Source organism: Loxodonta africana, chromosome 8 (assembly GCF_030014295.1).
Source record: "Loxodonta africana isolate mLoxAfr1 chromosome 8, mLoxAfr1.hap2, whole genome shotgun sequence".
In the NCBI taxonomy this organism is placed as follows: Eukaryota; Metazoa; Chordata; class Mammalia; order Proboscidea; family Elephantidae; genus Loxodonta; species Loxodonta africana.
In genome coordinates this window covers 20,945,043-20,971,822 of record NC_087349.1, presented here as the reverse complement: position 1 = coordinate 20,971,822, position 26,780 = coordinate 20,945,043, and the positions used below count along the sequence as shown (strand labels likewise).

At 49.7% G+C, this 26,780-nt stretch overlaps 1 protein-coding gene across 1 annotated transcript; it reads left to right on the top strand.

The window, feature by feature from the left end:
* On the top strand, positions 1–26,780 carry CCDC136 (coiled-coil domain containing 136). The gene is made up of 18 exons (XM_010587398.3): positions 1–79; positions 808–915; positions 2,722–2,976; positions 3,065–3,139; positions 7,686–8,009; positions 10,162–10,273; positions 11,037–11,205; positions 11,462–11,602; positions 11,940–12,098; positions 12,383–12,553; positions 12,967–13,152; positions 14,928–15,122; positions 15,613–15,840; positions 17,282–17,761; positions 18,159–18,380; positions 19,493–19,768; positions 20,462–20,773; positions 26,456–26,780. Exons 1-18 carry the CDS (start codon positions 22–24, stop codon positions 26,564–26,566), a joined length of 3,582 nt encoding a protein of 1,193 aa, XP_010585700.1. The 5' UTR covers positions 1–21; the 3' UTR covers positions 26,567–26,780.

Below are 26,780 nucleotides of genomic sequence, written 5' to 3'. Positions count from 1 at the left end.
GGGCGCGGCGGCGGAGTGGCCATGGAGGCCGGCGCCGGGGCCGGCGCGGGAGCCGCGGGCTGGAGCTGCCCGGGCCCAGGTCAGAACCGCCCGCCCTCACTCCTCACCACCCCCCTTCCTCTTCCCGGTCCCCCTCCCTCTAGGCCCCCAGACCCTCTCTCCCTGCAGGGCACCCTGCCTCTCGGCCTCGAGTCTCCCTCCCTCTGCCCCGGCCCCCCACCCAGCCCGGGCCCCATCTTTCCCACTTCGGCCGCGCCCTTCCTGGCAGCCCCTCCCCGGAGCCCTCTCCAGCTCACCTCGCCGGCCTGAGAAGGGGGTCCGACCCTGCACACCCTCCGGCCCCGGAGGCTTCTGAACGCGGGGCGAGGGGGGAGGACGGGATTTGGAAAGAGAATGCAGGGGTGGGGGCGGAGCAGCGCAGTCCAGCCCCGCAACCCCTTCCCACAGCCCCCATCACTTGCCGCCCCTTCCCCGAGCTGCCTCACCATCTCGGCCACATCCTTAAAGGCTCCTGCCCTCTGTCTTGCATCCTGGCCCACCTCCTACCCGTCCCCTGCCGGCTAAATATACACACACCTTCCTTCTGTCGGAGCTAGGAGAGGAGCCCGGAACAGGGGTGCTGACGAGGCAGGCGGGGGTCCCGTTGGCTGAGAGAGGGGAGTCTCAGAGCTGGGCAGAGGGAGGCAGGGACCTCCACTGGGATTAAAAATCCCGGGGCTGAAGGATTGGAAGGCACGTCACCTTCTCTCCCACCACCCCAGGCCCGCCCCTGGCATCCCCCAGCCCTTGCTCTCTGCCTGTTCACAGGAGCAACAGTAACCACATTAGGCTCCTTTGAAGTATCTGAGGGTTGTGAGAGGAAGAAAGGCCAACGCTGGGGGTCTCTGGAACGTCGGGGGATGCAAGCTATGGAGGGTGAGTTTTCTCAAAAGCTTCCCCCCACCCCCATTTCCTTTCCTTCCATCTTCCTCCCTCTGACCCTCGGTGCTCCCAGCCAGGAAACAGTCCTTCCCTCAGTTTATCTCAGCCCCCTCCTCTCTTGTCTGAGCGTACCCTTCCCCAGGGCCCAGGCTTTGAGGGAAGTCCTGGGCTAATCTCTTTGGTGCCCCAGGCCCCATCTAACCAGGTTGTGTGTCCCAGGGGAGCTGCCAGACAGGGAAAGAAGCCTTGTTGGACAGAACGTCAAAGGATCCTTTCAGCAGGGGCTGTTCTCCCTGTCAGATCTAAACCCAAAGCACCCTTATTTTGAAAAAGCAGGCAAGTGGGCATGTGCACTATCTTCCTGATGCCACCACGGCTCACTTCTGATGAAGCTTGTGGCTTTGGTTCTCTCTGGTATCTTACTGCCTGAAAAGACAGGGCCTAGCAGGGCCAGGTGAGAAGGCCAGCCTCCCACCACCCATCTCCCCACTAAACTCAATGTGACTTGGCAGTGGCTGCCAGCCCATGCCCTTGGAAGGATGCTGGTTTATTTTCCAGGACTTCTGCGAAGTGTCGCCAGGCCCCTGTGCACACTCAGTGTGGGCAACCCTGCTCCCCCCATGGAAGACAGGTGATACAGGGGGCCCCAGGTGAACCTCAGGCTCCTGATATCGGAGAAAATAAGACCAGAGAGTCAGGTTCTAAAACAAAGCAAGCAGTTGCCACCCAGGCAAGATTTTGCTATTTGGAGGAACTGCATTGCAGTAAGGAGGGGGGGCTCACCAGCCGGAGGAGGGGACAGACACACCCCAGTTTCTGAATGCATTAAAGGATGGACTTCCTTTTACACTCCAGTCCAGCCTAAGACTTCCCCTGAGAACCACCTTGTGGTCAGCAGGAGGAGAAGCCCTGTGATGCCCTGGTAGGACAGGGGGGACCTCATGCCACCCACAGGGAAAAGGAAGGTAGACTTTGCAGAACACTTCAAAAAAGGCTATTTGATAATATATCTTTGTAAGGGCCCCACTGTTTGTCCAGTGAAGCATTTAGAATCATTTTGTGTGATATTTTCTTTCTCTACCTCCTTTCATGTAATGCTTTTTACTATGTATTAAAAAAAAAAAAAAGTTGCCATCAAGTCGACTCTGACTTATAGCAGCCCTGGGTGTGTCGGAGTAGAACTGTGCTTCACAAGGTTTTCAGTGGCTAATTTTTCAGAAGTAGATTGCCAGGCCTTTCTTCCCAGGTACCTCTGGGTGAATTCAAACCACCAACCTTTCAGTTCGCAGCTGGATGCGTTAATCATTCGTACATCCCAGAGACTCCTTTCTTACCATGGAAAGGCTAATTTCTCACAAGCCACCTGGTTAATTTTTTAACTTTCCACAAACCCCTAAACTAACCCTTGCACCATTTGGCCTGAAGACGTATCCAATGTCTGAATTATTTCTTAACTACTTGCCCCACGGCCCGGAGGCCAGGACTAGAAGAACCAGGTATCCTTGCGCAAGCTCCGTATGGCTGAGCCAGCACCAGCCTGCTCCGTTTGTCTGAAGGCAGTAGTAGGAGACCACCAAGTGTAACATTGGTCCAGAGGGCCTGTGAGGGGGAGGGGCTGCCTCCAAACTTGACCCTCACACCTGAGTTCTCACTGGAGCACAGGCCTGCCCAAGGGCTCCTCGGGGGACACCAGGTGGCACTGTTAAACCATCTGTGTCTTGGGATAATGAGTTTGAGGGCCCTCAAAGGGCTGCAAGTAAGGTGGCTCTGACCCCCTAGTGGGATGGGTGTCTCTCCTAGGGGAGGTGTTACTTCCAGCTCTCTATGAGGAGGAAGAAGAGGAAGAAGAGGTGGAAGAGGAGGTGGAAGAAGAGGAAGAACAAGTGCACAAAGGTGGCAGCATGGGCTCCCTGTCTGTCAGCAAGCACCGGGGCCTGAGCCTCACGGAGACAGAGCTGGAGGAGCTGAGGGCTCAGGTGCTGCAGCTGGTGGCAGAGCTGGAGGAGACAAGGGAACTGGCGGGGCAGCACGAGGATGACTCCCTGGAGCTGCAGGGTGAGTGTCTGTGACGGGCTGCAGGGCCTGGGCCTGAAGGCTCTGTTGCAGGGGCTCCTAGGCCTGACTCGCTGCGCTGTCCCCACAGGGCTCCTGGAGGATGAGCGGCTAGCCAGTGCACAGCAGGCAGAGGTGTTCACCAAGCAGATCCAGCAGCTCCAAGGTAACTTCCAGGACTAGGGCTGGAGGAAGGAGCCCTGGTAGTGCAATTATTAAGCACTCAGCTGCTAACAGGAAGGTTGGCGGTTCAAAACCACCCAGCTGCTCTGCAGAAGAAAGATCTAGTGATCTGCTTCCGTAAAGATTACAGCCAAGAAAACCCTGTGGGGCAGTTCTACTCTGTCACATGTAGTCACTAGGAGTCAAAATCGACTCGAGGGCACCCAACAACAGGGCTAGAGGGGAGGTGGCCAGCCAAGTACTTTTTTTCTGAGGGTTTGACTGAAGTGCGGCAGACAAAAATAATGTAATTCAGTACTTTTACCTCATTTTTCTCTACTATTCTAACCCTTATCTCTTCCTCTCCTTGTCTCTCCAGTCTCCTCTTTACCTAATTTCCTTTCTTCACATCTCTAGTTGACTCTTCTGTCCTCCTCTCTTCTGCTGGTCAACCCTCTCCTTTTTCTCTCCTTCAGCCGCCTCCTCCCTCTGCTCCCACACCCCTTTTCCTTTGTTCTCCTGGTCAGTGCTGGGGTGGGTGATCAGGGTTGGATTTCAGGCCAGATTCCTTTTCCTGTCCCTCCAAGGGCACCATGGGAAAGGACAGTAAGCCAATGAGAAGTGACTCTTTTAAGGGGAGCAGATGAGAATTCTTCACTTGCTCCCCAGAACCTGAGCTTGTGGCCCAGAATCCTGTCCTTCCAACGCCCCCGTTCCTTTGTCTCTGGGAAGCAGCAAGGCAGCCGTCCCACATTCTACCGCACCACCAAATACAGAGGCAGCTTTTGTTACTTCTGTGGGCTTCCGGAAGGTGTAGGGGAGCTGCCCTAGAAAACAGCAGGGACTCTCCTGAGAGAAGTGAGATCAAGCCAAAAGAAAAGTTTTAAATGGAGAAAAAAAAAAAAAGATGGCCAGGAAGCAGGCCTGGAGAGGAGCAAGCAAAGGTATGGGAGGGGGAGGAGAAAAGGAGAAAGATGTAAGCGAAGGTAGATGCAGGAAAAGTAGGCAGTGAAACAGAGGGAAGAGAGATGAATCCCACAGGGCAAAAGAGCGTGGGCACTGGCCTCAGATCACCTAGATTTTGGGGCCCAGCTCTGCCACTAACAAGCTTTGTCATCTTGGACAAGTAAGTCACTTTTATGTTTCTGAGACTCAATTTCTTCTCTGAGGCTTCTAAATGGGGCTAATTCATTTGTTTATCAACCATTTATTGAATGCTTATGTGCTTGGAGGACCAGCTATGTACAAGACAGACCAGATCCCTGCCTGAATGAAGAGTATTCTAACGGGAAGAGGCAGAAAATAAACCAATAAACAATACTAGCTCAGATGGCAATAAATTATATGAAAACAGTATAATAATATGGTATAGAAAGATGGTGTAAGATGGGAATTTATTGGCAAGGAACAAGTTTGGGGGCTAGGGGAGTCATTTAAGAATTGTTACCTAATTGTGGAGTTTGAAGCAGCTCTTAGAATCATATAGTCAACTGCCTCCTTAACATATTCGCTTGGATTCTAATTAAAAAAAAAATCCAAGCGAATATGTTAAGGAGGCAGTTGACTATATGAATCTAGAACCGGAGGAGAAATTAGGATTGGAGATAGAAATTTGGTTGTCATCAGCACATAGATGGTATTAGAATCCATGGGAGATCACATGGAGAGCTACAGGAAGAGGAGAGAAAGGGGCCCAGCCCCAGGGACACTCCAGTATACAAAGGCGCAGTGTAGAAGGAGAAACAAAAAGATTGAAGTTGGAGGAGCTCCTGAAGCATTTCATACCCTGGAAGCCAAGAACAGAAAGTGCTTCAATGAGATAATGACGATGTTTTGAAGAGAAGCAGAGAAATAAGGCGGTAGGAAATAGGGTTGGGGGGGGCTTTTTTAAAGAGGAGCAACACTAGATCATGTTTGTATGATGAAGGAAAAGATCCAGTAGAACAGAAAAAGCCAAAATCCTTGGCTTGGAGAAGGGACATTCTTCCTTTCAAATTAGGAGGGAAGTCAGGGAGTCAAAGTGGAGATGCAGGTAGGCAACCACCTGGGAAAATAAAGTTCTAGAGTGATTCCGTACTGGATAGGGTGGTTTCTAGGATGAGATCTAATTCAGGTCAGCAGCAGTGGGCCTGGCGAAGGCGCCCCAAGCCGCGCCCCGCCCCGCCAGAGGAAACTGAGGCTGTCCACGAGCACGCGCGTTGCCCGTTTCCGCCAAGAGGGGGCGCGCGCGCACCCAGAGGCAGCTGGTGTTGCGAGGCCGTTCCGGCCGCCACAGCCCCTCTGGGGCCGGGACCGGCCGGTCGGCGGGAGGCCCCCCAGGGAGACCACTTGTGGGGGGCCGACGAGATGGAGGCTATAACCAGTGAGTGATAATCCACTTATCTGCCCTGCAGCTCGACTCCCGGGCCCTTGGCCCCATCCCGCTGGTCCCAGTCCCACAGTCAACGGGCGGCACTGCTTCGAAGTCGGGCCAGGCGCTTCCAACCCTCCCCCCTCTCCAGGGCCAGCGCCCTCCAGCTTCCGGATAAGCCCCTCTCCTCAGTCTCCAGTCCCCGCAGCCCCTCGTCCAGGGCAGTCCCTGCCCCTGGTCCTCTTGAAGGCTCCCCAGGCTGAGCTAGACCCTACCTCCAGGCTTGCACCTTCCTGCAGTCCCCAGTGGAGATTTGAACCCTAAGGTCCAGTGGATGTTAGGGAAGTGGAGGTTGGTCTGCTTCCCACAGAAAGCCCACCCCAGGCTCTGGGACCTTTATCCTAATGGCCAGTTGACTTGCGCGCATCCCCCACAAGACTAAGCTCCAGGAGAAAGACCGCCCGTGTTGTTCACTGCTCTGTGCCCAGCAGTGGGGATACATCAGGGACTTTCAAACAGGAAGTCTGAGAGTCCAAGTGGAGATGCTTGGGCGTGGCACCGAGGTGATGATCAGTAAATACTGTTAAATAGATCAAGGAGAGGAGGCAGGCAGGAATATGCCCGAACAGGAAAGATGGGCAACAGGTGTGCCTGGAACTGCACATGTGAGCTGGAAAGAGTAGGGCAGGAGACCTTCCCTGAAGTCCCCTGTCCACTCGGCACTTACATATCACCAGTATACCCAAAATTGTCTCCTCAAAAGTCTGTGCCCTATTCTAGTTTTTAGAAAAGACTGAAACATGTAATTCTGTACACATAGCAGATATTCAGTAAAAGTCTGCTGCGTGGATGAAGCCCTGCCTCGTTTATACACACACAGAGCAGATGGTTCCTGAGCTGTGTTATGCCTGAATTCACCACTGGTGTCAGTGCCTTTTATTCTCTCTGTGCCTTCACTTTTAGGTTCTCCTGATCCCAGATGAATACCTGGGTCCAGAAACCCTGAGGTGCTCCTCAGATACGGGGAGTTCTAAGCTCTGGCACATTTCTTTTGTAACTTAGAAAAAAAATTTTTATTTTTGTTGTGAAACATAGGTATGTTGTGAAAATTAAAAGAGTACAGATGTATGTAATGTGGAAGTCAAAGCACCTGTCACGTGCCATCCTGCTTCTCAGAAGTAACTGCTCTTGATGGTTTGGAGCATGGATCTTTCCAGGCCTTTTTCTATGTCATTGTATATTTGTATGCATATATATTATACGTAAACTTTTTGTGTAAAAAATGAGACAATACCATATATTTTACAGCTGTTCTATCCAGTTAATGTATTCTGGAAACCTTTCCACACCTCCTGTATAGATCTACCGTTTCTTTTAAATGACTGCATTATATTCTATTTAAAACCAAATACCCACTGCTGTTGAGTCAAGTCCGACTCATAGTAACCCTGTAGGGACAGAGTAGAATTGCTCTGTAGGGTTTCCAAGGCTGTATTCTTTGTGGAAGCAGATTGCCACATCTTTCTCCTGCAGAGCAGCTGATGAGTTCCAATCCAACCACCAACCTTTCGGTTTGCAGCTGAGTGCTTAACCACTGCACCACGAGTGTCCCTTATGTACTATTTGTCCAAGGTCAATTTAAACAACCCACTCTTGATGGACATTTAAGTTCTTTTGCCGTGTTTGGTTCATATGCAGTGAGTCCACATTTGAATTTAAGCTGTGAACGCTAATACGCATTGTGGCCAGTACTTGGCACAGGCAGATCATGGGAGCTCTGAGGCGCTGTAATTTCTGAGCTCCCAGGCTGAATATGTAAGGATAGCCTGTGTAAATTTTTTTTAATCTGAGAATTTTTGGAAAGACTGAGGTCATCATCAGTAAAATTAGGTTTGGTCTTTAACTGTCAGGTGATTCCCTTGTTTATACTTTTTGTTTGCAGTGGTCTAAGTTGTTCTTTTTGGAGCTAAGCCCCAAAGCCTACTTTTCTAGTGCACTGTACTACATAGATTCACTCTCTGTTCTCTTCCTTGAGAGTCTCTTTACTCCATACCAGATGAAGCTACACCTCCCTGAGGGGTGGGAACTAGGTTGTCAGGGGTTTCCAGAGAAGAAATAAGTCTGCCTTTAACTCTGTGCCTCTAGGACGTGGCACATTAGTTCACTTAACGTCTTGACCATCCTGGCCTCGAATTTGCAGGTGAGCTGCGGACTCTCCGGGAAGAGATTTCCCTGTTGGAGCGTGAGAAGGAAATTGAACTTAAGGAAATAGAACAGGAGTTGCGTTTGGCCCAAACTGAGATCCGGACTCTGCGGCAAGCGGCGGAGGATTCTGCGACTGAGCATGAGAGTGACATAGCATCCCTGCAGGAGGACCTGTTACGGATGCAGACGGAACTGGATGACATGGAGCGCATCCGGGGCGAGTACGAGCTGGAGCTCTCCTCCCTCCGTGCGGAAATGGAAATGAAGAGCTCTGACCTGTCCAATAGCTTCACTGTCTCCGATATCTCTGACCTGCAAGGTAGGAGAGCAGCCCTCCTCCTGGTCTGCCGGTCAGTAAAGTCAGGCAGAGGAGAGGGTGTAATATATAAGAGGATAGTAGAAAGTGATCTTCGATCCTCAATTGGAAACCTCTAGAAAAAACCTCCAGGTTGAACTGAAGATTATAAGGGAGCAAAATTTACCCAGATGTCACACAGTGGTTTGAGAAATAACACCAAGGAGCCGTACCCTGGGAGTTCTTCCTCAGAGGGCCATTTGTTGATTTGACTATGGGAGCGACCTTCCTGGGAAAGTTTTCAGTTCCAGGATGAGAGTAGAGGGGCCTCTCACCTTGGGAAACTTCCTGCTGGTCTGACACCGTGGCGCTTTGCCTGGGCCACTTTATGGTGGACTTCCAGTCCTGCGTCCCAGCTCCCAGGGTGCTAACTCTAAGGCTCCTTTACCCCTCCCCAAAGTAGAAGCTTCAGGGGGAAACAAATGAGAGCACAAGCCAGCTGGAGAGGAAGAGAGGCTATTTCTAGTAAGACATGAGGCACTCAAAACCTTAGAGCTCTGCTTTCAGACAGCAAGTCTCCCAGCTAGTTGCTGGGACTCATGATGTCAGAGAGCTTGTCTTTATTCTGAGGCTAGATTTATGATCTGGGTATAATAGAGGCCCTATTTAGGCCAGGCCAAGCAGAGGCCATTGACAAGGAATCAAAGAACTGCAGATTTTCCCAGCTGTATCAAGCCTGTGGCGTGGTGGTGCTAGGAGAGGCAGGCTAGCACAGTGGAAAGGCTTCAGCTGGAGTTAAAGAGAGCCAAGTTCAGAATGCCAGCTCCACTAAGTAGTGGGATGAACTTAGTCTGGTTGTTATCCCTCTCAGGCTCAGTTTCTCTATCTGAGAATATAGAATTAGACTTGGTCTGTAACTGTCAAGTGACTCCTTAGAATCACTGCAGATTACATGAAACCTTGCAGCTGGGTGGGATTCTGGAGCAGGAAAAGGACATTAGGGAAAATGGAGTGAAATCCAAATAAGGGGTGGAGTTTAGTCAGTAGTAGAGTACCAAAGTTGATTCCTTGGTTGGGACACACACACCATGGGAATGTTAACAATGGGGGAACTTGGGTGAGAACTCTCCCAGGAAACTATCCAGTAAATCTTAAAGCTATTCTAAAATTAAAAGTTAATTTTAAAAAACCTTACAGGGCTATTTGGGGGAATTAAATGAAATGCCTACCATGTTGAAAGCATTCACGCACTGGCTGAATCCAAGGCGGAAACCACCAAATCTAATGCTTAACACATGGCTGGTTTTCATTAAAGATTGGTTTCCTTCCTACCTTCTACGGTAATCTGCAGTATTCCAAGGAATTCTGATGGGGATAAAGAGGACACATTAGAAGTAACTTTCAGGGTGTTGAATCTTATGGCAGGTAAGATATGTTCTAATTAAAATGTCCTAATGAAAGCAAGTTAGTGTTTCTTAAATATCTGAAGAGTTAGTGTTCTAAAAATAATAATTCTTAGTCATGAAGAAACAAAATAGATATGGGTATTTCTACTATTGCAGCAGCAAAAAGTATTGATGACTGGTACCTGGGGACACGTGCCAGGCATTTCAACCAGACTGGAGTGGATTTTTCTGTTAGCAGAAGAAAAACCATTGGAAAGAATTCCTGACCTCCTCCAGGCCAGCGTATTCGGTCGGGTGATAATGGAATACCAGAATGCCTGGGTTCTCTCTGAAAGGCTGGGACTGGCAGTGTGACATCTGGCAGTTCATATCTCACAGCTTTTTGTAATAAGAGCGTCATAGGAAGGCCATCAGGAACACTTTGATGGAACCGTTGGACACAATAAACCAAAAGCTTAATTAAACCCTCCAAAGCTAGAAATGCAAGGCTCTGCTTTGGTTGGGGCTTTGAAGACTAGCACACAGGGAAATTCTTCTGGGAGGATGGGAAGACAGGCAGCTACCTTCTTCTCACAAGGAGAAAGACCCACTGTAGTGGAGAATTTTCTGGGCCCTGCCTCCTAAGCTTCTGCACATGATATGTCTTCTCTGTCTTTAGATAAAGAGAAGCTGCACTGCCTTCTGCTGTCGGGTTTCTAGATGGGAAAGTTGGGGGCTAGCTGTCAGTGGTCTCCTCCCCAGGATCTCACCTCCTCTGCTGTTCTCTGCAGAAGAACTGGAGCAACTGCGGGAACGCTGCCGTTACCTGAATGAGGAGTACCAGGCCCTGCAGGAGAGCAACAGCAGCCTCACAGAGCAGCTTGCCAATCTGGAGAGTGAGAGGTACAGCCAGGAGGCCAGCGGGGCCCTCTAGAACTCTGCCTTAGGCAGATGACAGGGTAGCAAGCATTCCTCTGCGCCTGGAGAGCTGGTCCTTTCATGGTATCCAAAGGAGACAGATAAGCCTGGAATCAGGCATGGGGGTACCAACCCACTGTCTTAGGACTAGAGCTTAGTAAGTTCTAAAATGTAGTTTTCTTCCATTCCAGGCATTGGGTCTGGTTTGCTCTGCCCTAGGGTATATTAAAGGAGCCCTGGTGGTATAGTGGTTAAGCTCTCAGCTGCTAACTGAAAGGTTGGTGCTCCACCAGCTGCTCCACGGGAGAAAGATGTGGTAGTCTGCTTCCATAAAGATTCACAGCCATGGAAGCCCTATGGGGCAGTTCTGCCCTGTCCTGTAGGGTCGCTATGAGTCAGAATCAACCCTACAGCAACAGGTTTTGGTTAGAGTATATCAGAAGCGATTCCTTTATTGTCTGCGCAGACTTGATTCGGTCTTACAGCAGAGTGCCTCCCTGTTGTAGCTAGCTTGCCGCCAGATCCAGCCTCAAGCCCAGCTGGACTGGCACTTTTAGGGTCTCCCAATGCCAAACACACCTTAGCAGAGTGAGATGTTGGGGACTTTTTCTGTAATCTCTTAAACGTGTTTATTGGAGAGGTGATTCCCAATTGATGGTCCCTAACTTTTGCATCAAAACCAAGCAGCTTGGCTAGTGATTCCAGGCAGAGCTCCCTGCCAACAGGGCTCTGGGGTTCTGGATTACAGAACACGAAGAGCAACTGAAAGGTGGCTGGAGTCCCAAACACCAAGGAGTATGACATCGACAGAGTCTCAGACTTCAGAAATGGATTTCCTGGAGCCTAATCCAGAGACCCAGTCGTTGCGGCAGCAGCTGCTGGGAGCCGAGGAGCGGATGCAGGACATGAAGAGCAAGGTAGGGCGTGGGGTGGGGAAAGCAGGGCCTTTCACCGGCTCTCTGTTACCTCCTGCTGGCGCTCGATCAGAACACCTCTTCAGGCCCAGGGCTGCCGCAGGAGGCGTGCACTATGGCGGGATAGTACTCTTGGGGGTTGCTTGCTTGCCTGAGGTAATTAGTCCAGTGAAAGGAACGCCATCCCTTCCTTGCGCCTGCTCTTGCCATGCCTCTGGTACCTGCAGGAAGTCAGCCTCCCTTCCCCTTCCCTGCACAGTGCAAGGAATTGTGTTGTGAGTTACAAGAGCTACAGCATCAGCGTCAGGCCAGCGAGGAGGAGCAGAAGCGGCTACAGAGGGAACTCAAGTGTGCGCAAAATGAGGTGCTGCGATTCCAGACGTGTTACAGTGTCACCCAGGTGAACACTGACAGAGGGAGGGCACTTGGGGAGAGCAGAAGGGCCTCCTGGTGTGGCTGCTTCAGGGTGGTGGGATGAGCACAGAGAATAAGGCTGTGCACGGCGGACTCTTTCCTCTAACCAGGGTCTAGTCTCCTGGAGACCAATTGGAGAAGTCTTATAGCATTGTGTCTTAGAAATGGTCATCCTTATTGAGTATCTGTCAGAGAAGAAGCCAAAACAGTAAACCTGCAGGTGTTCCTCAAGCTGTGTGCATCTCAGCAGGAACCAGACTGATCCGGAGAGGGCTCTGCTATTGCTGAGAGTAACTGTTCTGCCTGCATCCTCCCCACCACAGAACGAGGAGCTGAAGACCAAGCTCTGTGCCCTGCGGGAGAAGTATGACGCTAGCCAGAATGAGCACAATGAGCTCCTGAAGGTGCAGCTCCAGCTTCAGACTGAGCTCCGACAGCTCAAAGGCATGAAACCTACAGTTATAGAAAGCCACAATGATAAGGTAACAGCAACCAGATGTGAGGGAACAGCTGAGGTGCTAAAAGCACCTGTCTGAGAGTTCAGGGAAGGTGGGTAAGAATAGAGAGTTAAACTAACCCCAGCTGCTACCTTTGCAGTACCTCAGGTAAAGACCTCTGAGCACCCTCTGACCATCTACATTAGATGAGACAAGCAGTAAGTGAAGAGCAGGGAGAAGTCAATTCTTAGACTGTCTTTGAGTGTGGCTCAGGCAGAAGAGTGGGTTAAAGGTCCCAGAGGCACTGCCCAAAGCTCCTCCCACCCTAGGAGTTACTGTGCCGGCTCCAGAGGCTTCAGCACCAGTATCAGAACATCGTGTGTGACAAGGAGAAGCTGCTGGAAGTGCAGCAGCAACTGCAGGAGGACCTGCAGTGCCACGAGGCAGAGGTGCAACGCCTCAAGGACATCGAGGCCTCCTTCCAGGAGAGCAGTGAGAAGGTAAAAGGAGCTTCAGGTGAGGGAGAGCGTAGCAAGGCAGTCACCTGTGAGGGTGTACCAGAGGAGTGGGGTGGGCAGGAGTTGTGTGGAGAAGCTGTTGGTGAGGGGGAGAGGGAGGTGCTTGGTAGAAAGATGATCTCGGGGTCACAATGCTCTCAGCTTCCTTTGATTTTGAATCAGAGAATCAGCCTCTAAAAAGGAAGCCTTTTCCCTTCCCCGCCTCCCAAAAGAAGGAAGCCCCAGCTCTGCATTTAGAGATACTGTTAAGGACTCATCCATCTTGGGGGTTACCTGTTGGGATGAAATTGGGGCTGGGAAGTACAGGGGCAGATCTCTTAGTCCTTGCCTGGGAGGAGAGAGTGCAGCAGCAGGGGACTCCCGGGATGACAGCGGGGCCTGCCTCCCCACCCCAGAACGAAGAGATGCACGCCCAGCTTCAGGAGATGAAGAAGCTGTACCAGGCCAGCAAGGATGAGCAGGAGCGACAGAAGCACATGTATGACAAGCTTGAGCAGGACTTCTCACTCTGCCAGATGGAGCTGAAGCAGCTTAAGGACACCCAGAACTTGCCAGAGGACAAGGGGAAGTGTGCCACTAAGGTAATTGTCACCCAGAGAGGTGAGAGGTCCTGGGCACTTCCTCGGGAGAAAGCGAGTAAAGAGGCCAAATATGAAGTCATCTAACCAAGGGGCTCGATGGGCTTCCTGTCTAGTCGCAGCTAAGTGTGGCAAGGCTGGAACAGAGGCAGAGCCATATGCTGTTAACCTTAACAAGATGAATGCTTTGCCTTGGCCTTGACTTTGAGCCAGAGCCGTGGCATAAGGGGATCACTACATCTGGATCACGGCCTGAACAACTAAAGGTTTTATACATGGGCTCTCTGTGTGTAGGCATTTATATGTTGATATTAGAACTATAGTGGTATCTAGTGATTTGTGGAGAGGAACATACTCCTAGGTCCATATACACAACGGGTATTGTTAGAACTACAGAGTTTCAGTTTCCTGAGGTGGTTCGTAAGTGCTCCTGTTAGGGGATATGGTCTTACATCCAGAGCGCTGATTGGATATTAGAAGGACTTAGGCTCTTCCATGGATTTATTCCGTGAGTTTAGAGTAGTTAAATTCTCTAAGCTTGAGTTAGAGCTCAGCTGCTAACCTAAAGCTCAGCAGTTCAATTCCACCAGCTGTTCTTGGAAATCCTATGGGGCAGTTCTACTTTGTCATATGGGGTCACTATGAGTCGGAATTGACTCAACAGCAATGGGTTAGGTTTGGTTTGGTTTTTTAAATTGAATGCTCATCTTACTTCCTTTTAGTAGTAAATCCTGGTGGTGATAAATAAGGCCTTACTCATTTTCTCCTTTTTATCGGGTGTAAAATGCAAGCCATCATCAGCTACCTTGTGTTGAGCACTTTGAGTTCCTAGTCACCGATAGTAAATGGAAAGGTCTTGAAGCTTGTTGGAGAAAAAGCACAACATTCTCCAGAGATGTTGGAGATGGTCCCATTCTATCAGAATATTCAGCAGCTCCTGCCACAGCCAACAGCAGGCTGTGTCCCTTCAGAAGACACAGGATTGGGAAGGTTATTTGGTCTGCCTCAATGGTCCACCTGCAATTTTCTGTGCCCAGGCTCACATTTCCCCCTCCCCCACTCCCACTCAATTTCAGGACCCAGGGGTTACCTGGCTACTTACACCTTGACCTGAACAACACCTCCTGCCCTGGAGGAGAGACCATGGGAAAGGAGAAGTGTGCTGGCCTCCAGAGCTAGATTTTTCTCTACTCATCAAACAGCGTTGAGATTAGTTTGATACTAGGTTTAAGTTTCTGGAATCTTGGGGTAATTTAGCCTCTCAACCCAGTTCAGCAATAACTCATACATTTCTAAAGATTTAAGAAATGATTATGAAAACAAAAACAAGAAAGTTATGGTGAAATTAAGTCCTTTTTGTTAAGGAGCCTAGTTAGGTCAAAAAACAAGTGGGGATAATGAGAGTAACAGCCACAACTCCCAGCAGCGGGGGGAAAGTGGCCAGCCAGAGAAAGGGGAGGTAGGGAAACAAGAAGGAAGGGCCGTGGTTATAATACTCCCTCTCAACTGCCCTCAGAAGGAAATAGTAGAAGAAATTTAGAGCACAGCCAACCAACAGCCTGAAAGAGCACCTGCTGGGGTTCCCCGTTGAGCATCTAGGCCTGGTCTGTAGGGTGCAGAATGTCTTGGGGTGATCAGTCCAAGGTGACCACAGGGAAGGAGACCCTGGGGACTCGCATGAGGCATGAGAGTGCAGATGTGCCCGGCTGGCCACACAATACAGAGGAAGTGTCCCTTACAGAGTAACCACACCCTCCGCACCCTACCCCCACCCACAGTGTGATGAGCTGCTGTCCAGACTGACAGAATTGCAGGAAAAGTACAAGGCCAGCCAGAAGGAGATGGGGCAGCTGCAAAGGGAGCAGTGTGAGCTCCTGGAGGACCAGAGGAGGATGCAGGAGGAGCAGGGCCAGCTGCAAGAAGAGCTGCACCGGCTCACCTTCCCGCTCCCCAAATCTGGCCTCGTTCATAAGGTAACTGTGGCCGGGGCCTGGCTGCAAGCTGTGGAGAAGCGCTTGGAGAAGTTTCCCAGGTGTGACTCTGCCCAGGAAAAATGAAAGAAGAGGGGGTGAACGTTTTTGTTTCCTAACCAACCACTCCTTACTTTCTCACCAGCTCCCCAAACCAAAAAGCAGAGTTATAGCTGATAAGGGTTCTTCTCTTAAGGGCTTTAAATCTTAAAATACATTTTATACGCAGGAACCAGTACAGGATTTTATATTTCTCCATCTGGGGGAAATGCATTTGAAAGCATTTTGTAAACTGCAAATTACATCCAAATATAAGAGGTTATTACTGCTCAATTAGCAGGCCTCCATAGAAAGACTCCCTCATCCCCAGATGGGCTGTGCAAAGCCAGCACAGAGATCCTGAAGGGAATGGCCCCCAGAAGGAATGAGACGCGGAAAGAGCACAGTCCTTCCCGTACAACCTCTTCTTCCTTCCTTCCACCCTGCCTCACAGAGTCAGGAGCTGCTTACGAAGTTGCAGGACCTCTGTGAATTACAGCTGCTATGCCAAGGCATGCAGTTTGAGCAGAAAAAACTGATAGAGAGCCAAGGAGTTTTACTGAAAGAACAAATAGAGCTTCACAAAGAGCTGCGACTTTGCAGAGAGTCTCGCTTCCGGGAGGTGTTGGAGAAGCCCAAGAATTCCAGATTGCCTAAGTCCTCCCAATGTGATCATAACAAGGTAACCACAACATGAGGCAGTGTATAGGCAGTTCTCCTAAGGACAACAGCATCACAGGGAAGGGGGGCTCCACACAGGGGTCACTATGAGGAAGGCCTGTTTGGCCAGAGATAAGAATGAGGCTAAAGCCCTGCTCTTCACTTGCCACGACCACTCACGGCCTCCATTGAGATGCGGCTTTGGGTGCAACCTGGGGACCTTACCCAGCTGCCTGCCCAACTGAAGCCCTGTGAACACTCAGAACAGAACTGGGATGACCCAGAAGTATGCAATCTGGTATTTGACTTAGCCCCTTTGACACAGCATTTTCAAGATGTATAATATCAATTTAGTGTTTATTCAGGTTCCTTTGGACTGACTGTAAACATGCCATTCTTTCCTTATGAGCTGAAAAGTATACTTCACAGTTATCAAAACCTGTAATCTTTTGGCCTTCTACTTCTGAGGCAAATCTGGGGTCATTCATCTCCAAGGGAAGAAGTCCTAGCATATGGGGGTCTTATAACTGACCAAACTATCTTCACTGGAACTTTGGTGGCAATACTGGAGTCAGGTCAGCGGGGTTAGACAGGGTATTGGTGTGTCTCAAACACCAGCAAGGGGTCAGAACTATGAAGTCACATGGACAGAGATTTCCATGCACCTCTTTTCAGGGATGGGGGTGAATCTGGTCTGAGGTCTCAGTGTGGGCAAGGAAGAGCAGGTAAACAGTTTAAGCTGAGGCTGAACCTGGTCCTTCCTGATATTAGCCTGGACGGGGAGAACCAGGGAATTGCAGAAGTCCAAACTGTGAGACTTGGTCATATTCCAGGGGCATCAGATATCCAGGCTGAAAGCCTGGGTAACACAGAGGCCGAGAACCAGGTATGAAGTATTTCCTTAACTGATCAGGTCTCATCCTGGGCATCAGCAGCCAAGAAGGCAGGCCCAGAGGGCCTGGGAGAGTGCCTGGAGGCCAGATTCAGAATTGGGGCAGGGGCTACAGGGATGAGTAGTAAGACCTGGATTCCAAGTCTGCATCCTCTGAGGAAGGAATTCTTTGTATGTGCCCATTCAAGGCCAGGGCTGATTTTAGGGGAGAGGAGACTGAGCTAAAGGTCAGGATAACGGGCACACCTGACTGAGAAGAGGGTAGGCTAGGGAACCAGGGTGTTTTTGAGACCACTCGGCACTGCTCAAGGAGAGAGGAACGTGCCAGAGCGCAGCAATGGGAGCCCAGAAATCATGGAGCCTCTGCCCTGGGGAGATTTTCCCAAATGCACAAGAAACCAACACACCTGCCAGTTACCTGCAGGCTGAGTCGAAGACACAGGCTGCAGTGAAGCTGAAGTATAGGTGTGGGGTTCTAGAATGTGCTCGCAGACATCTGCCCCAGAAGGGGTGCAGCTAGGACTGCAGTGGCTGAGAGTAACGGTGATGTCTCCCGCCCCTCCCCTGGCAGTCCAAGGAGCTCATCGACAAGCTGCAGGGCCTGCAGACGCTGTACCAGGCCGGTGAGGCCGAGCAGGAGCTGCTGCAGCAAGAGCAAGGGCGGCTCTTGGAGGAGCACAGGCGGCTGCAGGCAGACTTGCAGCTCTGCCTGGAAGAAATCCAGCTTCTCCAAGTCCAGTCCCCTACCGTCAAAATGAGCCTTGAGTCCCACAAGAAGAGCAATGACAGCATGCTTGCCATCATTGAGAACTGTCACAGGAGTTATGATAGCACCACGGAAGACACCGAGAGCTATCAGAAGAGTTACAGTAGCACCTTGACCAGCAACGAGAGCTTTCTCAAGAGCTATGAGAGTAACACCAACAGCAGCGAGATCTCTATCAAGAGTCACCACACCAGCAGCAGCGGCAGTGTCACCTACAAGAAGAGTTATGGCAGCACCAATAGCAGTGACATTGACAACGACACTGCTGAGCCAGAAGATCTAGAGGTAACAGTAGCCAGGTGACGGGTCAGGCAGGCAAAGAAGGGCTCTCGTCTTTTTAAGAGATGCCACCAGGGGAAGGGCCCAAGGAGTAGGTAGGGGATGGGGTCAGAAGCTGACCTGGGTAACTCATTGGAAATGAGTGAGGCACCAGCCCCATGGCAGGTCCTGCCTTCTCAGCCCCCCTAACGTGGAGGTGCTCCCATCTGGATGGAGGCCTAAGATTCAGGACTTCTCAGTCAGTGCAGTCATGGTTCTTCTTATGGGAAGAAATGACGATACTCCTCCTGGGCAGCTTCAGATCTTTGTGGCCATTTTGTCTGCTAGGAAGGGCCTAGCAATGAGAGGGGGGCAGCAGGCAGGTACTCCTCCAGTGCTGTCATTAACCCCCCACCCTCCACAGCACTTTGAGGAGATGGCTGCCCAGGTATTGATCAAGCTGCAGGCAGTACAGGCCATATACCAGGTCAGCCAGGAGGAGCACAGCACCCTGCAGGAGGAGATGAAAAAGTTGCTGGAGAAGCAGAAGGAGCTGAAGGCAGAGCTGGATACCTGCGAGAAGGAATTGAAGGAGTGCGTGGAATGCCTTGAGAAGCCGCCTACACCCCAAAATGACAAGAATGAGGTAACTGCTATCAGAGCAGCAAGGTTTCTTCTAGGAATCCCTAGAGCCAAAGGAGGTCTTAGCCATTCATAAAGGAGAAAGAGGACAGGAGCATATTGCCTGCCAGGCCTACCTGGGACCCTCCTCCTGACCAAAGGGACTGAATCCCGGGAGGCCAGGCAGTTGGCTGCATTGCGGAACCCTGTCAATCAGGGCGCCCACTCTGCTGAGACTGGGCATCAAAACCTTTCTCTGGGGATAGTTTTTCTCCTCTTCCCTTTGACACTTCTGTTCACTCTTTTACTCTGTGTCCCACAGCACTTCTATACTTCTGGGTTTTTTTACCTGCCAATTTTCTTCAGTTATGTTGCAGTTGTCTTGTCTCCCCAACTCGACTCTAAGCACCTCAAGAACAGGCTATGTCTTCTTCCTTTGGATCTCGCATAATGGCAAGAAGAGTGCTCTGCCTATACTAGGAATGGGGGAGAGGGCATAGTCTCTGGCCAGTTGTTGTTCCTGGTTCAGTGGGGCTCACTGTGTAGCCCGTGGGAGAGACTCACAGTGCAGTAAACACATGGGTGTAGATTAACTAATATCGGGCATCTGCCGAAATCACGGTGTGCTGCCGTCAGTCAAGATAGATAGAACCAGAGATTGGGGAGCAGGGTTGTAACTGCCTCTGTCTCAGGGAGGGGTGCAGGGGCCAGGTGGTGTGATCTCCAGCACTCTTAGGAGTGTATACCACCGTTCCTTAGGTAACTGTACCTGCCAGAGAATCGCTTGGGCCAAGGAGGAGTTCCTGTAACCAAGAACGATATGTATAATAAGACCCTTAGATTCACAAGTGGTATTCCCTGTAGCTATTCCCCCCCCCTTTTTTTTTTTTTATTCCCTAGAAAAGTAAAAAACCTGTCACTTTTTGTTAGTTAGATATAAATCATCAGGTGCCTCAGGTTAGGGAAAAGCTATTTGTAAAACTGTTTCGGAGGCTTATTTTCCACGTGTTACTATTCTCTCTGTTGTCTACTTTCCATGGGCTGTAGCAGGGAGGTGTCCGAGGCAGTGACACCAGGCAGGGCCCAGGCCGACAGGGTTGGCCTGGCTCTGGGTAACCAGCCGTCCACCATCTACAGATCAGAGAGCTACAGACCAAGCTGCGGGACCTGCAGCTGCAATACCAGGCTAGCATGGATGAGCAGGGGCGGCTCTTGGCCATTCAGGAGCAGTTGGAGGGGCAGCTGCAGTGCTGTCAGGAAGAGCTTCGACAGCTCAAGGAGAAGAGGTCCTCAGCTTCCAGAGATGCCAAGGGAAAGCATGGCAATAAGAATATGAACAAGAATGCCAACGGGGTTAAAAATAAAAAGCCAGGTCTGGAAAAGTGTGAGGGCAGCCTTGAGACCAGAAAAAAAGTGAGTATAACCTTAATAGCCAGATAAGCAGCAAGGTGGAGGAGGTTCTGGGAAGAAATATCATCTCTCTCCATACAGACGGGTTCTCCCAGGTGAGATATTTGTAGAAAAGCCTAGCCTCTGGGGTTTCTAAAGCATTTAGAGGAGTCCACCTGAGCAGATATGTGGTGTTCCCTTTCCTGTGGAACCACAGAGAGAATGGAATACAGAAAACTGGCAGCATAGCCCCAAACACCACAGCCCCAGGCCCAGCAACTGTTTCCATTCGTCCAGTCACCTTTTCTGGGGTCCCTGTTCTTCCTGGGTTACGTGCCCAGTAGAAGGACCAAATATATGAAGAACAAGGAATTTATTCAAGGCCGTTGTATACTAATAAGTAAAACAGGAGTGGGTAAAATGAGAGTTGCCATCCAAGGGATGGGAAGCAACAGTTGAGATGCAGAATCTTTAGCTCTGGTAGCTGTTTGATATGGTTAATGACCAAATAGAGGTGTTGGTCCGGAGAGCCTAGGGGTGACTGCCCTCTACTCTATACTCAGGGAGATTGACTCGGGGTCCCAGAATCTAGTGCTCTACCCTTGCATTAAGACAGGCTGGGGACTGGAGTTTTCTTGACATAGTACTGCTTTGAAATGAGGGTAGGAATTTTCGTAGGTAACAGCATCCCCACCCTCCCCCGCCTCCACCCCACAGAGTCTGGAGGTGGTGCTGTACTACAAGGCCAGCCAGAGGGAGTTGGAAGAGCAGGCAAGACAGCAGGAAAAGAAAGAGGAGGAGGAAGGAAAGGAAGATGAATGTAAGGAGGAAAAGGAAGAGGAAACAAGGCAAGAGTCCTGGGATGAACCACCTTCTGAGCTCTCAGATATTACAGAAGTTGACTCAGTAGAAGATCTGGAAGAATATGAAGTGTTCCAAGACCTGGAGAGTAAGGAAGACGAGGACAATGGCGACCCTTGCCCTGAAACTTCAGAGGAAAACCCCCTCAAACTTTCTGAGAGCAAAAAGGTAACTGTAGCCAAAGGCTGGATCAAGTGGGAAATGGGCTCTGGGGCGCTGGTGTCCCAGTGTTCATGGATGTACTTCTGCAGGAGTAGAGGGCAGTGAGCCCTGGCATGTGCACACAGGGATAGTGGAAATGGAGAGGGGGCCGGAGAGAGCAGTCTCTCGTGGCAGGCCTAGATCAATTTGCTGTGGAACCTTCTCGTAAAGACACCTTTTCCAAAGTAGGGTCTTCGGAGTCCTATCTCCTTTCATGTACATGGTAGCCCTGGCTACCTCGCTTATGTCAGGAGAGTTTCCTCACCCCTCTCCTCAACTCTGTACTAAGGACATGGATGGTGTGAGGCTTTCAGGTCATGTCTGTCACCCTGGGCAAAGTCACTCAGCCCTGCTTTCCTATGGTGCCCTGTTAGGTCTAAACTTTTTTGTCGTCATGTTTTTTGGGGTGTGTGGAGGGAGGTAAATTTCTTCCTTGTAGAGTTGTATAGCTCACTGGGCATGAGGGAGACCTGGGGCGGGGGGTGGTCATCGCTATGAGAGACTATTTCACAGTCTACACACGGGCATTGACCAGTCCATAGCCCTAACTCTTTAGTTGCTGGATCTTTGCAGCGTTGGGGGGATGGTTCCTGGGTAATGTGCCCGGATGGTAGGGGTAATTTGCCAACTGTACAGAAGTGTTTTAACAACTGGCACATCTGTACAGGCATGTACCAGCTCGATTTCTGCCCTGGCTGAAGTCACTGAGGTCTCCGACTCCATGATGAGTTTGATTACTTCTCAAATAAGTCCTCAGGTTACAGGAAAAGTGTTTTCTGTCCCTCTAAACACAGGGAAAGGAAAATAAATCCCTCATGGTAGGATGACCCAGTGGCCCCTAAGGATATCTGGAGTTTTCCAGCAACCCAGTCTTTAGCACTGGCTGAGGGTCCAGCATCCAGTCCTTGTTAACCTTGTGGCAAGGGACCATTGTGTTTCTTTGAACTCATCATATTTCACCATGTGCTGGTTCAGCGCCTCATAGATTTACCCCTCAGGTGCCACATTTCTAAACGCCAGACCTGATTTCTACTTCAAAGTAAATTCCATCCATGTGTCCCTTAGCCTCTGGTTCCTGGGTCCTGCCTCTTTTGCAGGCAGCTCCACTGATGTGTGTTAGCACCTGCAGCTCCCATTTTTCCTCTGGAGATTGTGCAGTCCGAGAACCAGTCTTTCTCCCTGGTTAGCTTGTGGTAGTGCATTTTTTCTCACCATTCCAGCATTAGGCTCCCAGGGGATTGTAGGCACCAAAGCCCAAAAATACTCAGAGGTTTGAAGGAAAGCAGATCAGAACCAGGGGCTTAACAAAGGGAAAGGTGGCTCGGCTGAAGACTGGCTCTCTCTAGAGTGATCCAGGAAAAATACATGCCCTGCTCTTCTGCAAGAACCCAGCTTTCCTCTGGAGCTTCACTTGTCTAGAGTCATTGACCTGCAAGAAAAGTCTAGGTACAAAAAAAAAAAAAGTCTAGGTACAGATACCCCCTGCTTGACAAGATAGGAGACATGTGATGAGCCAGGAAGCTGGCCTCCCTGCCTGGCTTGGACCTACACCGCTGCTTAAACCATCGGTTTTGCATCTTCTGCAGGCTCCCAGTGGGAAGAACCAAGGCCCCAGGTAGCAGAGGAAAAGACTGCTGCTCTAGCTTACCTGCTTTTAACCTCTTGATTCCTTTCTTTTTCCCCTTTGTTTTATCATCTTCATTATCTGTTGGATTCATGTGTTTATGTCTTTTACCACCACTCATCTCCTGGTCTCTCCTTGTGCTTCTTTCTCGTTTGGTATGTTGCAGCCGTCCCCTGCCCCCGACCCCCCCATTTTCTCTTTGCCTCTCGTAGGCCTGGTGGTCATATCGGCTTTGCTCTGGTGCTGGTGGGCTGAGACGTCGTCCTAACACAGGTACTGGTATTGCTTCCTCTCCTTCTGAGGGACAGAGGGAGGGTACAGGTTGCCCTGGCCTCTCCCCTTTCCCTTTTCTCTCAGCGGCTTCTTGCTTTTGCCATTTTACAGCAGGGGTAGCTCAGGCCTCTCAGTTTTAGTCCTAGCTTTTCCTTGGGCGCCTGCAAAGCCCATAAAATCTCTGCCCATCTGCATAACACATAGGGAGTTGGGATGCTTACCAGAGACATGGTTTGAGTTTCTGTCCTGAGCTGGGAAAGATCGATGAGCCCAGCACTGTTACTGCTTTCAAAGCTCCCTCATTTCTGATGAGCTGATGTTTGTCTGCAAGGCTGGCCTGGGCTCTGTTTGGCCTGGGCTGTGTTTGGCCTGGGCTCTGTTTGGCCAGAGCCAGGCTCTCACTACTGTTGTTACCTAGGATGGCAAAATAAGGACTCACCCTCTCTCGCTGGGTATATCAAGTGTGGAGGAAGAGGCCTGGAAAGCTGGAGACTTCCAGGGTCATCTGTATGAGGGCGGCCTCAGTTCATCCTTCAAACCTTGATGAAAATAGAACTGAAACCTCTCCCATACTATGCATTTTCTACTGAAATGTTCCCAGGTTTGGGACTTCAGGTCTTCAGAGAAATCAAAACAAGAATGGAAATATTTTATAATTCCCTGTTTATCTATTTTGGGGGCCAGATTCCATTGTAATCGGCTTCCCAGGCTCAGTTTTCTGGGGAGAATGTGGTATTGGTGAAAAGTTCTCACTAACCAGAGATGTAAGTGTTCTCGGGGAATCAAGACTGATGGATGTTCTGGGCACCTTCCAGTTGGTCTCCGTCCATGGAATCTGGTCTGTCAACAGGAGGCTGAATTCAGGAGGCAAATGTGGCCTTGTTGCCTGAGGTAGAACTCCAGGGTTCTACCTGCCTTCTGGAAACTGTAAACTCTTCTCTCTTGGCTCATTTTGGCTCTTTTCTCATGCTCTCACTGCCACCTCCCCCTCTTCTTACATCCTGTAAAAGTAGAGTCATCTGAACGCATGGGCTCAGAGTTGGCAAGTGCATCTTGTGTTGGGGGCACTTCTCACCAATTCTTTCTCTCTCGCCTTGTTTCCCTTTTTTCTGTCCTCCAACCCTTCTCCCTTCTTCTTTTTGTTAGGCATCCCAGTCACTCCCCATGGACAGTCATTACTTCTTAAGTGACAGGGGTTCCTCTATGCCTGCCCCCCACCCCCAGTGCACTCCCAGGTTGCTCAATCCCTGTGTGATGGGACCCGATGCACCCAGCCATAACCTCTCACCAACTCGAGCTCAGCCAGGCCCAGTTGGCATGAGAGGAGGGAACCCCTAGATACAGGCCCCCTGTGGGAGCCCATTAGGCCCAGAGCTCTGGCTAAGCCTTGATCTATACTTCCCCACCAGGAACTGAGGCAGCAGAGTATGGTACAAAGTGTGGCTGACAAGTGGTCAGAAGAAATTGATTGAGTTCTGTCTCTGCTTACAGGCTTTGTCACAGTGAACAAGATGCGTAATCTGAACTTTAGCTTCCTCAAATGTAAACTAAATGATAAAACCTCTGCCTTCCTCACAGGGCTTTTTTGAGGATCAGATGAGCTAGTGTATGTGAAAGTACCACATAAGTAGTCAAAGTAGCATACAGTTACGTAATGCATACTGTGTGCCAGGCACTGTTCGAAGCATTTTACATATATTAACTCACTGAATTCTTGCATCAGCCCTATGACGTAGCTATCATTATTATCATTTTACATAGGAGGAAACGAAGGCATAGAGAGGTCAAGTAATACAGCCGGGAAATCATGAATGGGACTATAAGGACAAAATTCCAATCCTGTCTCCCCTTATTACCCTTCCTCATTTTGAGTAATTTTTCTTGGTTAGGACCAAGTAATTAGGAAGACACCATATTTCCATCTATGTAGCTCAGATTACACTAGCTACTTGGTAACTAATATCACATTGTTAACTTACCGTATGTCTTCTTTATAAAACCCCATTTGCACATTGCGTATACTAAGCATCCTCTTCCCATTTGTACCTGCAGTTGATTTTTTTGATCCACAGGCAGAAATTTCCATTAATTCCTATTAAGTCTCAGTAGATACAGTCCATTGGTTTCACCTGTGAAGTTTTTTTTTTTTTATCTTGACCCTGTGACTCAACAAATTTACTTTCCCGGCCAGCTTCATATCATCCTCAGGGGTGACAAGCCCACCTTCCATATCTTCACCAAGTTGCAGGTGAGGACTGAGCCCTGTGGTGGGCCTCTGGAGTGTCGGCTCTCCAGGTTCCTTTTAGTCAGTTCATTGGTCATTAACAAATGGTTACCCTTATTTCGTCATAGTATCTGCAAGGATATCATGAAAATCTTGTCAGATACCTTGACTATGTTCAAAAACATTATTTTCTTGATTTACCAATTTAGTAACCCAGTCTACAAGGAAAGCCTGACATGACTGACTTACCTCTTGAAACACCCAAGCCATCCCTTGACTTATCCAGTCTAGAATCTTGTCTCTGCCCAATGTTTAAGTACACCCACTCAAACATTTATGGATTTCAGCTCTTTCCTCCAGTAAGGACAACAGATTGGCATTTCTATCAGTGCACATTAGGGTATAAACATCTGAGCATGTAAATATCATTACTAGCTCTCTTTTCGGTTATTTTTCTCACACAAATTACCCTGTCCACCAGCAACATTGTTTTGCTTTCCATTTCATATCTTCCGTTCTTAGTAACTGTGACCACAAATTTCCGAGATTTTGTTTGTTCTTTGTAGCTGGCTTAAAACCCACTTTTTAGATCAGTTATTCTCTGAGCAAATGTGTTCTTAGCATTAATGGGATATACCCCATCATTACCTAAACCATCCTTGTGCTACCTTAAGCCTTAGCTTATGGCTCAAAATCCAAATTTTGTTTTTCAGATAATACAGTCAAATAATAATAGGAACCATTTCTCTAAGTATGTTTTTTCTTGTTCAAAATTTCATATTCCCTAAAGGATGCTCCTTAGGTATCTTCTGGTGGTGTCATTTGTTGTCCCAGGAATCAGCAGGATTCTCTGGTCATCAGCAGTGTCTGGAAGTCTCAGCATTCTCCCTAGCATGAGGTCCAAGAAGTCAGTCAACACACCTGGTGACTGGGGGATGTTTTAATGACTCAGCCATGTTCCTTCCCAGGGCCGGTAACAGGTTTCCTTGAACTAATATCATTCTTTGCTGCTTTTGCAAAAGGTTTGACTGCTTAAGGACCTCATATTTACCTGAACTCCATGGTAGACTTTCTTCCCTTTCCCCTGAGTCTTATCCCTCTCCCTCCACCATGCTATTGATGCTGAGTTCATTTCTTCTCCATAAAACCAATGCTGCTGCTGTTCCCAAAGGCCCAAATTTGCCATCTTTTTTTGCCATGGCATCCAACCCTTTATCACGGCAACCATTTGGAGAAGCTTTGGGGTCTGGCTCCTGAGCTTGCCTCCAGGCATAGGAACTGGTATTCTCCTCATCCAGTAGGGAGCAACTGAGGCATCCATAAAGGCAGCCACCTAAAATGATATATATAGTGTTCCAGGTATGTAGGGTGTCAGGACTAAGAGACCACATCATCTCCAGCAACTACCCAGGAGGTAAAAGAGACTGATCCATGGCGTTCCTGAGGTGTCGCTCTCCAGCAGGTGATTTCTGACTTTGGGAAGGGTTCAGAAGGCTGGGCACTCACAGTTTTCTTCTGGTCCCCGCAGAACATGTTTGGGATGTGGAAGCCTGTGGTGTTCTTGGCTATTGCAGCCATGGCTCTGTATTTGTTACCCAACATGCGACCGCAGGAGACAGAGTTCAGCCTCATGGAGTGATGGCAGATCTGGGCCAGCCAAGGGGGCAGATCCTACGTGGCCACCACCCTCAGCTTCATGCAGGACGTTGTGCCAGAGCCCCACCCCACCCATATGTCCTACATATTCCCATTTCCTTAGCCTCGGTCACCCAGGCCGGAAAGGCTTGTGGAGAGCTGCTGGCTCCCATCTCCTGCCTTGTATAAGAACCTGGGTTCCTTGTAATTAAATATCA

Bases quoted from the DNA above. Each gene is read 5' to 3' on its own strand.
- CCDC136 (XM_010587398.3), top strand. From the start codon at position 22: ATGGAGGCCGGCGCCGGGGCCGGCGCGGGAGCCGCGGGCTGGAGCTGC. The intron at 12,554-12,966 runs GTAAAAGGAGCT...TCCCCACCCCAG, and splicing joins TCCAGGAGAGCAGTGAGAAG to AACGAAGAGATGCACGCCCA. The intron at 15,841-17,281 runs GTAACCACAACA...CTCCCCTGGCAG, and splicing joins CCCAATGTGATCATAACAAG to TCCAAGGAGCTCATCGACAA.